Source organism: Limanda limanda, chromosome 8 (assembly GCF_963576545.1).
Source record: "Limanda limanda chromosome 8, fLimLim1.1, whole genome shotgun sequence".
NCBI classification, from domain to species: domain Eukaryota; kingdom Metazoa; phylum Chordata; class Actinopteri; order Pleuronectiformes; family Pleuronectidae; genus Limanda; species Limanda limanda.
Window position 1 is genome coordinate 26,947,963 of NC_083643.1, and position 16,317 is coordinate 26,964,279.

Genomic DNA, 16,317 nt, shown 5'->3' on the forward strand with positions numbered 1-16,317 from the left:
TATAAACCAACATCCTGTATGAGATGTATACGTCTGCTAAAATACTGATTACTGATGTGATAGGCCCACTGTCACATCCTCATAGACGCAACTTCAGCAAACATGTATCTAATTTGAGCTGGTGGGTAAACACCATAACGTCTCATAGTGAGAGAGAGAAACAGCAGTCTGCCTGTTTTGCACGCTAAATGGGCCAAAGGTAGAAAGAAGTGGACACCCAGTGCAGTGGAAAACCTCTCTAAGGGTCACACACACACACACACACACACACACACACACACACACACACACACACACACACACACACACACACACACACGCACACACTGAGGCAAGACAGAAGTGAGGCGAAGCAGAGCAGAGACAGAGTGATGGAGCTGTTGATAACACTGGTGCCACCATTGTCTTCAAGGAGCTCAGACCAGGGTGTGTGTGTCTGTGTGTGTGTCTGGAACTGTTACCAAACAGCTGGAGGAGACCTCTCTGGAAATCAGACAGTGTGTGTGGTTCTCAGTTTCTTTATGCAATAAATATATATATATATAACATAAGTATATATGTCTATAACAATAACATTTCAAAACAAGAGATTTGATGTTGAGTGATACACTCATCAGTATGACATAATCATGAATATCACGGTAAGTAGAACATATTTAAATATGGAGAACAGGCACAAGTCATTCAGAAGACATTTTACAGATACTTGACTTTTTTTCACTCGTGTTTGTCACAGAAACACATTACAGAGAACTAAAGAGGGAAAACTGTGAGTGTTTAAGAAGTAGACAGGAAACATGTGCTCCTGTCTGCATCTCTGCATGTGTGTCTTTATGCATGTGTCCCCGTGTGTTCTCCTCAGCCACCCAGGTGGTGGAGGTGTAACTGTGACGCTGGCTGCTTTGAATGTGAATGGTGTGTGAATGAGTGGTGGAGACGGCAGCTGACTGAGCAGCGGAGACAAGATCTCAGTGAGGGCTGAAAAGGTCTGAATGACCGTCATGCGTACAAAAAGCTGCTGCCTTAAACTTGCATTGTGTGTCTTCACTGATGAGGATACATGGGAAGATACTGTTGACACGCAGAAGGCTGGTTGCATTTCCAGCTGATCTCCTTTTCCAGATCGGCACCAGCAAAGTTTTGAACTAGAATGTCAGGTACAAAATACCGTCTCTTTGCTGTCCTGGCTCCCAAATTGACATCAGGACAGAAAGTCTGCACATCTTCTGCTCCGGACTAAAGACATGTCTTCCGTCTGTGCTGCACACACACTCATACATTTATTTCCCTTAAACATGCCAAATCTTTTGATGAATGCCCCATAACACAATGTTTTAAGCATGTGCAAAAAAAGTTCCTAGATCCGTACCAAAATCTATGAGCCAAATTCTTTCACCAAATTGCATGGTAATCTGTATAGTTGTTTTTGTGTTATCCTGCTTAAAGTTAAACCAACAAACAGACAGGGGTGAAAACATAACCTCCTCGCTGGAGTAGGGTTGTATTGTTTATTGACAATTATTAGTTTCATCTCAACACTGATGGAAATGTAACACAAAAATAGCCAAAACAAACTTGGGGAATGAATAGATGACCTGTTGATTTATAAATAGACCTTAAGATGATGTTCCTCACATAAAAAAAAAGTCAGAATAAAAGCAGCATGAATCTGTTCTAGTCATCGCGTGCAGATCACCCGTTAGCTTGTGTTTGTGTGCGTGTTGCTCTGGTGAGCGTTCTGCCCCTGTGCAGATACGATCAGTGTGATAAGAGAAGGAAGCATGTGCTTGTTATCTGTGAGCAGGAGCCTGAGCAGCTCTACCTAAGATGTCTCTGCTCATCTCAATTTAAACTGAGAGGCTCTCTGTCCTCGCTGTCTAGCCAGTGCTGCATCTTGCATGATATGAAGAAAGAATTCACTGCAGCATGTTGTCCAAGATGTAAAAAACAATAAGTACACAAACATTCATGGCTGTTTAGGTGCCATCATATATATGTATATCAATGTGCGTCACAACGTTGCACTGGAAATGATGCAGCATCAGCGTCTAGACTGCCAAAATAAAGCAGTAGAAGAAATCATTGTGTGCACCCACGTGTCATGTTTCTATCACTGCTGATTGGAGCTGGAGACGATACAAACCTGTGTCTTCTCCAGAATCATTTGACCCTGGAGTGAATGCTGATTGTATCCGTTCCAACTGCAGACAAAAGACAGAAGTTGGTGGAAAAGGAGCTTTACATGTAACTTTGTCTTATTTGGCCTCTATGTGGATGTTTAAATGTGATTTATAACTGGTTTCAAGCAGGTTTCTCAATCAAAATGTTTGAGAATATCAACAGCAATATATCTTTAGCATCAACCAAATTATCAGCCAAATTATCTTAATCATCAATACAAAGCATAAGAAAACCTTTTAAATAAGTTAATGTATGTAGACACTGTGCCTAAATTACCTTTGTCATCTTATATGGGAGCCCATATTCACAAATCACAATAACGTTAAACAATCTGTAGAAGGTGAAACATCCTCTGTCCTACAGTGTCTAAGATAGATGTTGACATATAACTATGTAGGTGATAATGTTTTGTCATTTGTTGAGCCAAAATGTAAGATTATATCATTTGCGCTTACTTTTCTTTTTGTGTGTGTTGTCATTATTTGCATCACAGTTTAACGTTAACGGCAAGTTCCCCTATCCATCACAAACGCAGGCTTCCTGTGCATCATGTGCTAACTTTAGGATTTCGCAATAGACATTCTCTCATTGTCTGCCTCTGTCAGACTCTGTGTCGTTCTCACACTATAAATTCCATGATAACCCATATACTCACTTCCTCAGTATCATCCCACGCACACGCACACGCACACACACACACACACACACACACACACACACACACACACACACACACACACACACACACACACACACACACACACACACACACACACACACACACACAGAGAGAGACAGGTCTAGCTCCAGACCTGATTAGTGCACACGGTGAGTCTTTGTTTGAGGACAAAGGATTTCCCTCTTTGAGACGAGCAGCTGGTGGCAAAGACACAAGGAGCAGGACAAGATTAGCTGCTGAATGAGGAGAACGGGTGGGGTTGGCAGGGAGGGGTGGGGGGCAAATGGGAAAAGACAGAGGTAGAAAGACTGAAGCTTCACTGACAAAAGACGATTTCAGACATGACCTACAGGCAAAATCCAGAGAATTGGCTAGGGAGTGCACCCGTAGTCAGCCTAACACATGTGTTCACAACAGAAACAAATCCTCCACATAATTCAGGAAAGAGGTGATCCCGCCGCATGCAACAGACAGACGTAGGAAGGGATGTATTCACTCAGCTGGCGATATCATCTGATCGTGTTTATAGCACTCTGCAATAGTCGCCAGCTCTTATCACCACAAACTCTCCTGACATCTTCGTCGGTGTCTTTTACACGTATGTCACTGGAAAGTATGTGCAACTGCAGGAGGAACTGCAGAGTCTGCATGTTGGAAAAGCATCTTAATTTGGACACTTCTTTCGTTTGGTGAACTGTAATTCTACAGCTGTACACTGGAATCTCTATCAACAGGTTGAGGTAATAGAGAAGAAGAGTCTGTGACCTTTAAACTCAACTTAAGCTCATTCAAGCTCATTAAACTCACTCATCTTTCATCGTTAAGTCAGTCGCTGTGGAAATGTGAACCGATTATAATGCAAATGTGATGTAAATGAGAGAGGAGAGAGACAGGATCTGAAAGAGAAAAGGATGAATCTTTCAAGAAATTGAGGCTTTGAGGGAAAAAGAAATCCTGAGAATTTAGCTAAGAAAGAGAAGAAGCAAAACAACATGGACCAGCCCCACAGCACAGAGGTTGTGACATACATCCGTACAGTCAAAGAGAAAGAAAGAAAGTCTGGGGTTTTCCAGGAGCAGAATTCAATTGTAAACATGTCAACAGACAACCAGTCTGACAGAGCTCAAATATGATGGTTGCACAACTGTTTCTCTCTCTCTCTCTCTCTCTCTCTCTCTCTCTCTCTCTCTCTCTCTCTCTCTCTCTCTCTCTCTCTCTCTCTCTCTCTCTCTCTCTCTCTCTCTCTCTCTCTCTCTCTCTCTCTCTCTCTCTCTCTGAGATGGTTTTATTGACATCTATTTTGTATCGCACTTTGTAACCTTATTCAAATAAATGCTATACAAATAACGTTATTATTATTATAAAAAAGTTAGTATCTCGATGATTCATTAATGAGGGAAGATAGAGATTCCTAGATAGCTCCTGGACAGACAGTTGGTAAAAACAAGCCATTCTTCAGGAAACTATAGAAAAACCTTCAAAGCTGGTTTGCCACAGCGCACAAGCCGTGACAAACAGAAATCCTGAGAATTGAACAAGAAGAAGAAGAAGCAGAACAACATGGACCAGTCACACAGCACACTGGATGTGACATACATACGTACAGTACAGTCAGGGTGAAAGAAAGTCAGGGGTTTTCCAGGAGAAGAATTCAATTGTAAACATGTCAACAGACTGACTGGAGAAAATGTCAACTGATTTGGCTCAGATTTTTTTCCTAAGCAGACATCACATGGTAATAGGCTGCAAATTGAATAGCTGAATAGATGTACAGTTGTTTAATTTCTAGCAAAATGCATGACTGCAGCTTTACTGCATCACACTTTAATCGGGCCTGGCAGCTTCTAGCTTGTTAGCGTGGAAGATGTCATTTGACTTGTGGGCTTAAAACATGGTCTAAATTACCTTGTTTTGAGTCAAATATGAATGTCGGGCCTGCAGACACTTGGATGACACCACACAAGTAATATGGAGGCTTGTTGTGTTTTTTCTGTTCTTTTTTACATCTGAAGTGTAAGTCCCCATTGACTTCAATTGAATTGGATTTGGCTGCAAAGCTGTTTACCCCTGAGACTCAAGTGTTTTGCGGACTCAAACACTTCACTCATCCCTCCATCGGCATAGTGGTGCGTAGAGGATGAGGGCTTTTTCATTTTCGGTGAACTAACCCTTTATGACGTATCTGCAGTGTTTCTGGGTGGTGGGTTTGACAGGTGTCTTTGTGTGTTTGCTCTGAAAGACATTGCAGCACTGAAAATTCTCGTGACCACCTAGGCGCTGATTAAACTATCTGTGACTACTGCAGTCATTTCACGACGGAATAAATGCCAACTGTACGTATTCACAGATGTTGGTTGCCTTTTTGTCCAATGTCAAAGGTATAGTCACTGTTTTCCCACAACGCTGAAACTGTCAAGTATTCAAATAGCTGACTCTCTGTGGTTGTTTGTGTTGTATGTTAGCGTAGCCAACGATTCAGTTCTTGTCTTGGCATTGACAAATCTCTTAATTTCTCATTTCTGTCAGTCAAATGCACCAGTACAAAACACTGCCAATCGTCTCATTTATGTACATATTTTACCAAATAGTGATGAAATCATCACTGTAGAAACTATCTTTTTTTTCTTTGTTAGTAAATAAATCTGAATCTTCCACTTGGATGTCATCAAACTTGGCACATCAAACAGGCTGATCAGCATGACTGTAAACATGTCCTAGGGAAGAAGTGACATACAGCATTTGCGCAAGTTTGGTAAAAATCTGTGGCTTCTGACGGTATGTATCCTGACTGGAAGAGGAGAAAATTAAACAAAATGGGGGAGAGAGGGGAAGGGAAAGAGGGGCCAAGGCCAAAAAAAGGGGCTAAGGCAGAAGAATAGAGCAAGCACACAGGGAGGAGGTGGTAGTTGGGGTGGGTCAGGGGTGAGGGAGGGGGCAGTTTGCTGGTGAGAGCAGAATTAATTTGAAGGTGAATAGAAACAGCTTGGCTATTTAGTAAAGGGGCGGGGTTCGTGCCACATGGGCAAAAGGGCCAATGTTAACGCTGGGGGCCGGTACACGCTTCATATGCTAACATACACTGCAGAGACACTGGCAAGGATACGGCATACAGATGGGTGAGGGAAAAGAGGGGCTGCTGGGTGGGAGACTGGAAGTGGGGGTCGTCTGCTTAGTGTGTGTGTGTGTGCATGTGTTTGATTTATAACTTTTAGGGTTTGGTATCCAATGTGTTTTACATTAGATAACTGTGCCCCTGAGAGATGCTTCTTTCCTGATCACGGCTGAATCAAAACACAACTGCTGTAAAACCCTTTAACAGAATTGCTTGTTATTAAGATAGCTACATCGAAGCTGCTAAATACAAAATAATAACATGTCATTTCATAGAATATCTGTTTTGGCAAACTATCATGGCATGAATATGGAAATGTTTTAAACAAAAGGAGATTTGTGCAGAAAAAAACAATCATGCTTTCAGGTCCAACACAAGGAATTGTCCTATACCCTGTAAAACTGATTTGTCCATCAGTCTGGTCTGGATCACTGACCTTTATTGCAAGAGAGTGATATTGAGGACGTGGCGTGACTGTTGGTTTGAGACTTGGACATAATCCGCGTCGGTCGGCCTCTTCAGACCATGAACAAAGTAATTACTCACTTTCCTTTCACTCTCATATATTAACCATTGTGTATTTTACATCTTCTTCGCATCAAAGAAATATTCTCCTGCTTAATTTTTGCAGTGATTGAATCTATATGGTATGTTTCAGAAGATGTTGTCAGCTTCTAATCACACATGATATATCATCACAGAGCTGCTGGTGCCTCTGAAAGGCTTTGTGAGTATTGTGTACAGGACGACTTCATGAGAAATAGCTGTCAGTGAAGAGTGCATCATGACCCAAGCATCATCTCCTTCAGAGGGTTGATATCTGAACTGGTCAGTCAGGAAATAAATAAAAGAGATTTGCAAGATTTCTGCTAATATTACAATCATATATTTTTTATTTCTTTCACAAATGAGTTACTAACCTGAAGTTAACCTTTTATATTCACAAATGTAGAATGTAAAAGGCTATAAGAATGTGAAATAGTATAAAAAGTGAAAGGCGTCTATTATGTTGATATTCTCTGTATTTTTATTTTATTTAAGTATTTTATAATGTCACATATTCTCTTATCGACCTCATTCTGACTATCTGCAATAAAGCTTATCTCACGGTATTAACATTGCAATCATTGTATTAAATACAAATATTAGTCTAAACTAGTCTTATTTATTGTTTTACTTTTGTGGTTGTTTCTATTAATTTCAGGCTTTGATTAATAAAATAAAAACCTGATAGTGTGAATTTGTAATTCCAGCTGTGTCATGTGTGTATAACTGTAATTTAGCTTACAACTCCATGGTGTTTATTTGTCCTATATAATGTGTGAACTTCATTACAGCTGCTGACTCTGCAGTGATGTCACACCCACAATTCATCAATGGGAGAGCGTAGCGCGCGTTCACAGTCCGCTGCGAGGCGCGGGTGGTGATACAAACACAACCCGGGGACGTGCACGCATCTTTTGTTTACTGCACAAACGCGTTTAGATCGGCTGCGGAGGCGTTAATGGGTTGATGGGAAGCGATCAGCGGCCCTGATGACCCACCACTGGCGGAGGTCTACACGGCCTGTCCGCGCTAAAGGGGCGTGAAGGACGCGGAGATAGAGGAGATCCGGCTGATCGATGTAAAGTGACCACTTTGACACCATGTGGCTGTGTTAATGCGCGAGTCCTTTCAAACAGGAATAGCCTGGAAATGCTGAAATATTATGGTGATTGAACTGGGCTGCAGATATAAAAGTGAACTTTTAAAATAAGTATTTGTTCTCCCCACAGCAGCTTTATAGGAACATCAAAGTGGTTGTGGTTAGTCCAGTGAGTGTAGTTAATGAGAGAAAGGCAGGCTGAAGCCAAACTGACTGTGACATATTGATGCACCACCACCCACACACAGGAGCCTCTCCAGTCTACTGAAGGCTGCACAGACAATAATAGATCCAGTGCTGTGGTTTGCTCACAGTATCACTGAGAGCAATCATTATTCTGCTGCAGTGTTTATCCGGTTGAAAAAAATGTCCACAGAAACATTTGAAAGTCCTCATTGTACAGAATAACATTTTAATAACTGTTGGACAGGCATATTTAGATAGACAGACAGACAGACAGGCAGGCAGGCAGGCAGGCAGGCAGGCAGGCAGGCAGGCAGGCAGGCAGGCAGGCAGGCAGGCAGGCAGGCAGGCAGGCAGGCAGGCAGGCAGGCAGGCAGGCAGGCAGGCAGGCAGGCAGGCAGGCAGGCAGGCAGGCAGGCAGGCAGGCAGGCAGGCAGGCAGGCAGGCAGGCAGGCAGGCAGGCAGGCAGGCAGGCAGGCAGGCAGGCAGGCAGGCAGGCAGGCAGGCAGGCAGGCAGGCAGGCAGGCAGGCAGGCAGGCAGGCAGGCAGGCAGGCAGGCAGGCAGGCAGGCAGGCAGGCAGGCAGGCAGGCAGGCAGGCAGGCAGGCAGGCAGGCAGGCAGGCAGGCAGGCAGGCAGGCAGGCAGGCAGGCAGGCAGGCAGGCAGGCAGGCAGGCAGGCAGGCAGGCAGGCAGGCAGGCAGGCAGGCAGGCAGGCAGGCAGGCAGGCAGGCAGGCAGGCAGGCAGGCAGGCAGGCAGGCAGGCAGGCAGGCAGGCAGGCAGGCAGGCAGGCAGGCAGGCAGGCAGGCAGGCAGGCAGGCAGGCAGGCAGGCAGGCAGGCAGGCAGGCAGGCAGGCAGGCAGGCAGGCAGGCAGGCAGGCAGGCAGGCAGGCAGGCAGGCAGGCAGGCAGGCAGGCAGGCAGGCAGGCAGGCAGGCAGGCAGGCAGGCAGGCAGGCAGGCAGGCAGGCAGGCAGGCAGGCAGGCAGGCAGGCAGGCAGGCAGGCAGGCAGGCAGGCAGGCAGGCAGGCAGGCAGGCAGGCAGGCAGGCAGGCAGGCAGGCAGGCAGGCAGGCAGGCAGGCAGGCAGGCAGGCAGGCAGGCAGGCAGGCAGGCAGGCAGGCAGGCAGGCAGGCAGGCAGGCAGGCAGGCAGGCAGGCAGGCAGGCAGGCAGGCAGGCAGGCAGGCAGGCAGGCAGGCAGGCAGGCAGGCAGGCAGGCAGGCAGGCAGGCAGGCAGGCAGGCAGGCAGGCAGGCAGGCAGGCAGGCAGGCAGGCAGGCAGGCAGGCAGGCAGGCGACAGCCCCAGCCGCGGAGACACGGGGGTCTCCGAGCGGTCTGACACAGGGGTCTCCGCGGAGACACGGGGTCTCAATTGGCTCAGGCACTGAAGTCAGAGTCACGAGTCAGAGTGTGTCTGTTTTGTATTTATTTTTATTTATTTAAGTATAGTGTAAACTTTTGTTAACAGTTCATATATTATTCATAGTTTTAAGTTAAAAAGTTTTTGTATTTATTTATATTTATAATCTACTTTAAACAGTTCATATATTTGGCAATAAAAAAGTCTTTCTTAAATGTCTTCCAGATGTCCAGTTCCAGTGTTCTTTAAAAATAAAAGTTTATTGATCTTCGAGAGGGTGTACTTGCATTATTATGCCATTATCATTATATAAGTTGAAAATGGTGTCAAAACGGCAATATTATCGCTTATCGCAATAATTTCTGGGGCAATTAATCGCACAGAAAAATGTGTTATCGTGACAGGCCTAAATGACATGTGTATAGAGTAAACTATGGCACCTCTGATTTTTGTGTTAAAATAGATCCTGTTCTTGGATTGCTTCTGTGGTGTTCTCACTTCTCTTCTTTACCACATGGAAATATTTTTAATTTATATTTATATTATTTCTATATGAGCCTCATTTCATTGTTATTTCCAGCATATAAATGTTAATGTATACAACATTTAATTCAACAGCTTCATTGTAAAACAATATTGGCACGGAATCCAAGGGTATCCAAGTGTTGACGTTAAAAATGTTTTCTTTTGTCAGTTACTGACACGTTGGGTGAACTATACCTTTAAACTGTTTACTTAAAATTTGCCCTGCTTTATGTTATACAGTTCATCTTTATGGGCATAATAATGTGCTCAGTCTGCTGTAGCCTTTAAGATTGCATATGTGAAAAATCTGAGAGATATTTCTTTGAATTTCAGTAGCTGGTTGCATTGAAATGTGAACAACAAAATAAATTGCTCAAACTGAGTCATGTGGGTGTTTTTAATTTGAGTTAATAGAGTTTAAAATGTTTAAGGCAATCAGTTTCATCAAATGAACTAAGTAGCCATAATAAAGTTTTAAGTTATCACAACTACAATGTAATCATTTTCTTAAATGGAAGACAACTAAGTAAATTGAACTTAAGTGGTAACATTTGTATAAAGAAGGTTAATTTAAGTTAGTCTTACTTAATCCACTTACATTCTGTCAACACATTTTAAATAAGTTTCTGTAAATACTGCATATGAGTATAGAATACTAAATAGATTTAAGGTCAGGTAACTTATAGGGATCGGTAATATTAACTTTAGTTACTCAAGTTGCCTCATCAATAAATATTTGAGTTACTTTTGCTTAAATCAAATAATTTGTAAACCTTACATTGTTTGAGTTAATACACTTAAATGGTTCAAGGCAATCAGTTTCAGCAAACAGTTTGAGTTGACCTAACTTGTCAGGTTTTACAGTGTGATGTACAGCACATTATTACATAGCCTCCTTGTTGTTGTGGACTATAATACTCTGCAGCACTCACTCCTCTCCCTCCCTCCCTCTCTTCCTTCCCTCCGCCTGCAGTTCTTCTGTTTGTTTGCACTCACTTGATCCGGAGCGGAAATTCCTCTCCGTTTTTGTGAATGACAAACTCATTAACAATTCATCAACACGGGGCCGCTCCATCCGGCCCCCGTTTCCAAGGCGACCGCCGCTGGGCCGGCTCTGATTGGCCCGCCTGCTTAATGTATCCAATGAGACGCCTCCCGTCTGTAGCCATTCAGCAGCCTGGCGCCGCAGAGAGAATACTGAGCTTCACACGGAGGACACGGAGGGAACAGGCGGCATCCGCAGGCACAGGCAGTCGGATATTACCCGCAGGCGTCTCATCCACAGGAACACACCGCCTCGCACCGCCAGTCCACTGCAGTCTGAAGGGTTAGGGCTGCGCTTGGATCCGTGGACTTACATAAGAGCAGAGGAAGCAGCAGCTATTCGCAGGGCCGCTGTGACTCATTGATAAATACCACGGGCTCCCTCCGAGCAGATGCATGAATGAGCGCCGGTGAATGCAACCCGCAGCCCGGGAATCTGTGAAGGGGACCGCTGCGTTTTATTCATCCACCCGCCTCGTCCCGCAGAGCCAGGGACACCCGCAGGACACCCGGAGTGAGCATTTATTCGTCTGACTTTCCATCTTCTCCTGTCCTGTTTTCTTTTTGCTCAACTGCCCCCCCCCCCCCCCCCCTACCCCAGGCAGCGCAGCGCACTGACACACGCAGTCCATTCACATTATCGCGCTCGCTCGCTCGCCTCGCAGCAGCCAGGGAAGCTCCCTCGCTTTCTCAACGCACATTTTATTACCAACCTCCTGCGTATAAATGCTAGAGAAGCTGAAGCCCGTCGTCCAGCTCGACTCGGTGATGGCGATCAGCAAGACGGCCGGCTGGCTCCGGGAGCAGCTGGAGACGCGCCGGGACGCGCTGCTGGTGATGGACTGCCGGGCCCAGGAGCTGTACGAGTCGGCACACGTTGAGACGTCCATCAACGTGGCCATCCCCAGCCTCATGCTCCGGCGGCTGAAGAAGGGCAACCTGCCCGTTCGCTCGCTGCTCTCCGACGGGGAGGACCGGGAGAGGTTCGTGCGCCGCTGCCGGACCGACACGATCGTGATGTACGACGAGTACAGCCGCGAGTGGAACGAGAACGTGGACGGCGGCTCGGTGCTGGGTCTGCTGCTGAGGAGGATGAAGGACGAGGGCTACAAGGCCTACTATCTGGAGGGTGAGTGCGGTTCATTCACATTGCACGCCCCCCCCCCCGGAGGCCGCTGCTCTTCAGTGCCAGCAGGTCTGTGCGCAGAGAAGGAGAGGGAAATAACACATTTAATAGGACATATTTTGTTGAGCTGCGTCTTCAATGATCAGCCTGCATCCGCCAACATTCAGTCTCCTAGCGTGAATCCTGCATTCCAAAACACAACACACTCACGTGGAACTGTAATCAAAACAAACTGATACTGCGTGCAGGCATGCGTGCAGGCATTTGAAGAACTAAACAATTATTGTGCAGCTAAACGAGTCTCCATCACAATTTAAGAGCAATGAAATGTGCAGTGCAACCCGTGTTCATTGGATTTTTGTTTCTGTCTTCCAGGTGGCTTCAGTAAATTCCTCGCCGAGTATCCGACTATGTGCGAAACCAAGTTGGACGGCTCCTCCACCAGCAGCTCCCCCACCGCCCAGGTGCTGGGCCTCGGCGGGCTGCGCATCAGCTCCGACTCCTCGGACATCGAGTCGGACATCGACCGGGACCCGAGCAGCGCCACGGACTCGGACGGCAGCCCGCTGTCCAACCCGCAGCCCTGCTTCCCCGTGGAGATCCTGCCGCACCTCTACCTGGGCTGCGCCAAGGACTCCACCAACCTGGACGTGCTGGAGGAGTACGGCATCAAGTACATCCTCAACGTCACCCCCAACCTGCCCAACCTCTTCGAGAACGCCGGGGAGTTTAAGTACAAGCAGATCCCCATCTCGGACCACTGGAGCCAGAACCTCTCGCAGTTCTTCCCCGAGGCCATCAGCTTCATTGGTGAGTAAATCCTCAGAGCTGAGAACACACCAGCGCTTGTTTTGCTGCATACTGTTCCCCTCCAGGCCATGGTTTTATCCCCTTGTTTACAAATACTGTAACAAGTCATTATTCTCTTCCATGATTTCCCAACAATTCTATTTTGATTAGTAGTATACATATATATTTAATGTTTTTAGGGACAATACAATTTGAGGAACAGGAAGCAGCTTATCAGCTAAATATTTACCTAATGATTACTCCCCCTTTACACCTTAACTCCTCACTTTTGGACATATTGTGATAGTTTTGACTATATGCAGATAAAGTTGAGGAGCGGAAGCAGATAATCAAGGACATAATCTCATTCATTTGAAATGTGTTATCAACGCCAGGAAGTTCTTAGGTTCTTATTGTGCTTTTGAGATTAGATGAGGTGTCCCTGGCTGTTGTTTTATCAGTCAATCAGGCAGGGGCACACAGAGCAGGCAGATTAAGGCCATTGTGTTGAGGCAGAGGAATACAAGTCTGACTCTAATGGTGCACAGGCTAAAATGCTATGTGTACAAGTGATTTGACTTCAATGGAAGACTTCCCGGCCTGTCTCTTGAACTGGGGCTTGTGTAATTGCAGAACAAAGGCAGCGTTGAAACAGGAGAATGGGGAGAGTGAACAAGGGGAGGGCGGTAATTTGAGCGCAACAGGAAGGAAGTGGTATTGAAAGTAATCTAGGACATGGCACGTCCCCCCCTCCCCCCCCCCCCCCCCTCTTTCCTATCTCCCCAGTACAAAAGGAGCCATTTACAGGCCCTGTTGACATCCTGTTTGCCTTGACAGGGTGCCCTCATGACTCTTACGTTTACACGCCCAAATGGCACCATTGTCGGAGTAACCCTAGCAAGCGGAAGAATGGTTTAATAGACCGTAATAGTCAATTTCCCAGCCGGCTACTCTAGGCCAAAAACGAAAGAATGTCGGCTCTGTTTATGTGCACTACTGCTGCAGTCCCTTCTTTGTTGACTGACATGCCTGGGAGATAGTCAGGATAATAACTTAGGCTGCTTTCCTTCCCCGGACCGGTTTCAACTTCCACATAGCTTGACTTAAATAACAGAGAGGTTTATAACAAGTTGTGTTCCTTGTAAAAAGGGACTGCTATTTTTCTGTGCATCCAAATACAAATGAAGCCTCCCGAGCCACTTACAAGATGGAATACTTTTTTAGGTGTTAAAATATCAATTAGTTGATTTACTGAAACAGGCACAGGGTTTTCTGAAATTTTTATTGATGAGTCATTTAAAAATCAACAAAAAAGGCCTAGTTGTTTTGTTAAACTATGTGTTGCTCTGCATGTGTAGTGTTTGGGGAAAGTATTTAACCTTTACACCCTTCTCTCTTTCTACCAGATGAAGCTCGAGGCCAGAAGTGTGGTGTCCTGGTCCACTGCCTGGCCGGCATCAGCCGCTCAGTGACAGTTACAGTGGCCTACCTGATGCAGAAACTAAACCTGTCCATGAACGACGCCTATGACATTGTCAAGATGAAAAAATCGAACATCTCACCCAACTTCAATTTCATGGGCCAGCTCTTGGACTTTGAGCGCACGCTGGGCCTGAAAAGCCCGTGCGACAACCGCATGGCTGCGCCGAGCCAGCAGCTCTACTTCACCACTCCGACCAACCACAACGTTTTCCAGCTGGACCCCCTGGAGTCCACGTGAGGTCGGCTGTTGCCACCTCTGTCGCTGCTGGAGGTTTTGTGAGCCTCCTGTTGGAAAAGCTACAAAAAGTTTCTCTTTTTCCTGTCGTCTGCTGTGCGACAAGGCTCTTGACGCTATTGATACAGCTGGTTGGAGATGACAGCTGCTGAGCGCGGTAACTGGAGGGCCAAAGCTGTCTGGACAAGATGCAGCTGCTGTCGACTAAATGAGGAGAGACAGTAAAAGAGACACAAAAGAGGAAGAGAGTTGATTAAAGAGTGCAGATACGTTCTATAATCCTATATCGTTGTTGGATTCCCGATGTCGTCTATCTTTGCTATCATTGTGTCTGAGGAAACTAAAGGTGATTTGTCGGGACAGCTGTGCGTTATGCTTCAAAGTTCCTAGGCTGGTGTGCCAAAGATACACGATTGTTCAGACTGGACAGATATACAAATGAAAGTCTTTTTTTATGTTTGTTTTGGGGTCTAATGTTGGTTTCCCCATGACTTCAGGGTGCATTGTCTCCTTTGTCTTCTGTGAAGACTTGCCTGTGTGGGGCCGAAACACCCCAGCTTTAGATGGCACACATACTGGACTCGATTTTACATTTGTGGATTATTTTCAAACATTTATACATTGTGTATATATCTTAATATAAAACAATACGGTTAAAGCCTTGCTCTAGTGTATACCCTTTGCAACAATTGGGTACTGAAGATTCTTTGTTTCATATTCTAATTTTATGTAAGCAAACAAACTGCATATTAATCAGTATGTAAGTTTATTATGCCAAAAATCAAGTAGGCTCTCTGAGAATTATGGAAAAATGTGTACATGTGTAATATATTTGAGAATCGCTTTATGTGTGAATTCAGCCGATCGGCCTTGTTTTTTGCACCCACCCTATCACAAATCAAAGTCACCAGGGTTGTTTGCCTTACTTTTGTGCTCAGAAGGTTTTTTAGTGCATTACCCTACAGAGAAATGTTCTCAACTCTATGGGATACCAGAATTCATTTTCTCACAATTTTCACACAACAAATAAACCAAATCTTGCAGTTAAAATAGTAGCAGTTTTTAATTTGGCACCACACTAAAGCTAGCTTGACTAGTCCAAGACAACTATGTTGCCCGGATCTCTGAAGGTTAATGTGACTAATCCCAATCTGTGCACAAGTGTTAAAAGTCACTGACATGTGGACTACGCACGAGGCTTTGCTAGCCTAGCCTCTTCAGGGAAACGTCTGTGAAATGCATTTTAATTTGTCAAGATGAGAGAAGAATCCAGAGCTCAGGAGGGTTGTGTTGCCCCCTCCAAAGACAAGGCCACTTGCCGGAGGATGCCAACCTGGTGACCTCCGTCACCCCATCCACCCTACACACTCCTCTCTTACGAATGTAAAGAAATGATAAGTTATTAATAAATTGCTATTTTGTCTACACTCTCCGCTTCTCATGTCTATTTTTCAATTAACACAGTTCGTTGGTGTTTTGTCTGTGTCCACAGTGACACGTTTATGTAAGTGTCTCCTCACCCACAGAAAACTTGAGCCAAGTCACGACAACAAAAACAGTTGCCGTGAATCATGGGGCTGTTCACAAAGCTCTTGCTATTCATTAACAGCAGTGCGCGATTAATCTCCAACTTCACTTTCAACATCAGAATTAGCATGTCCTGTCACATGACGCTTGTGTAAGATAGCATTGTGCACACTCTGTTCCAAACTACAACCATTCATGAACTGTACAATGCTACCCAACAAGTACAAAGTGATTCCAGACGTGTTGTAAACAGCCCGACTGGTTTTTCCAGGTGCAGCTCTGTGGCGAGGGCTTTGGGTTCATGCTAATACTCCCTAGGGCACATCCTGAAGGTGGTGCCTCTGTAGTCAGCCATCAAAGGGAACAGAAAGTACCTAGCTAGGCGGATACTTGATAGCGAGCATAGTAGTATGTACCTGTTAAGACCTGGAGG

At 45.4% G+C, this 16,317-nt stretch overlaps 1 protein-coding gene across 1 annotated transcript; it reads left to right on the forward strand.

The window, feature by feature from the left end:
• Nucleotides 1-11,392: 11,392 nt before the first annotated feature.
• dusp6 (dual specificity phosphatase 6) lies at nt 11,393-15,789 on the forward strand. The gene is made up of 3 exons (XM_061076308.1): nt 11,393-11,854; nt 12,227-12,661; nt 14,047-15,789. Exons 1-3 carry the CDS (start codon nt 11,452-11,454, stop codon nt 14,358-14,360), a joined length of 1,152 nt encoding a protein of 383 aa, XP_060932291.1. The 5' UTR covers nt 11,393-11,451; the 3' UTR covers nt 14,361-15,789.
• The last annotated feature ends 528 nt before the right edge of the window (nt 15,790-16,317 follow it).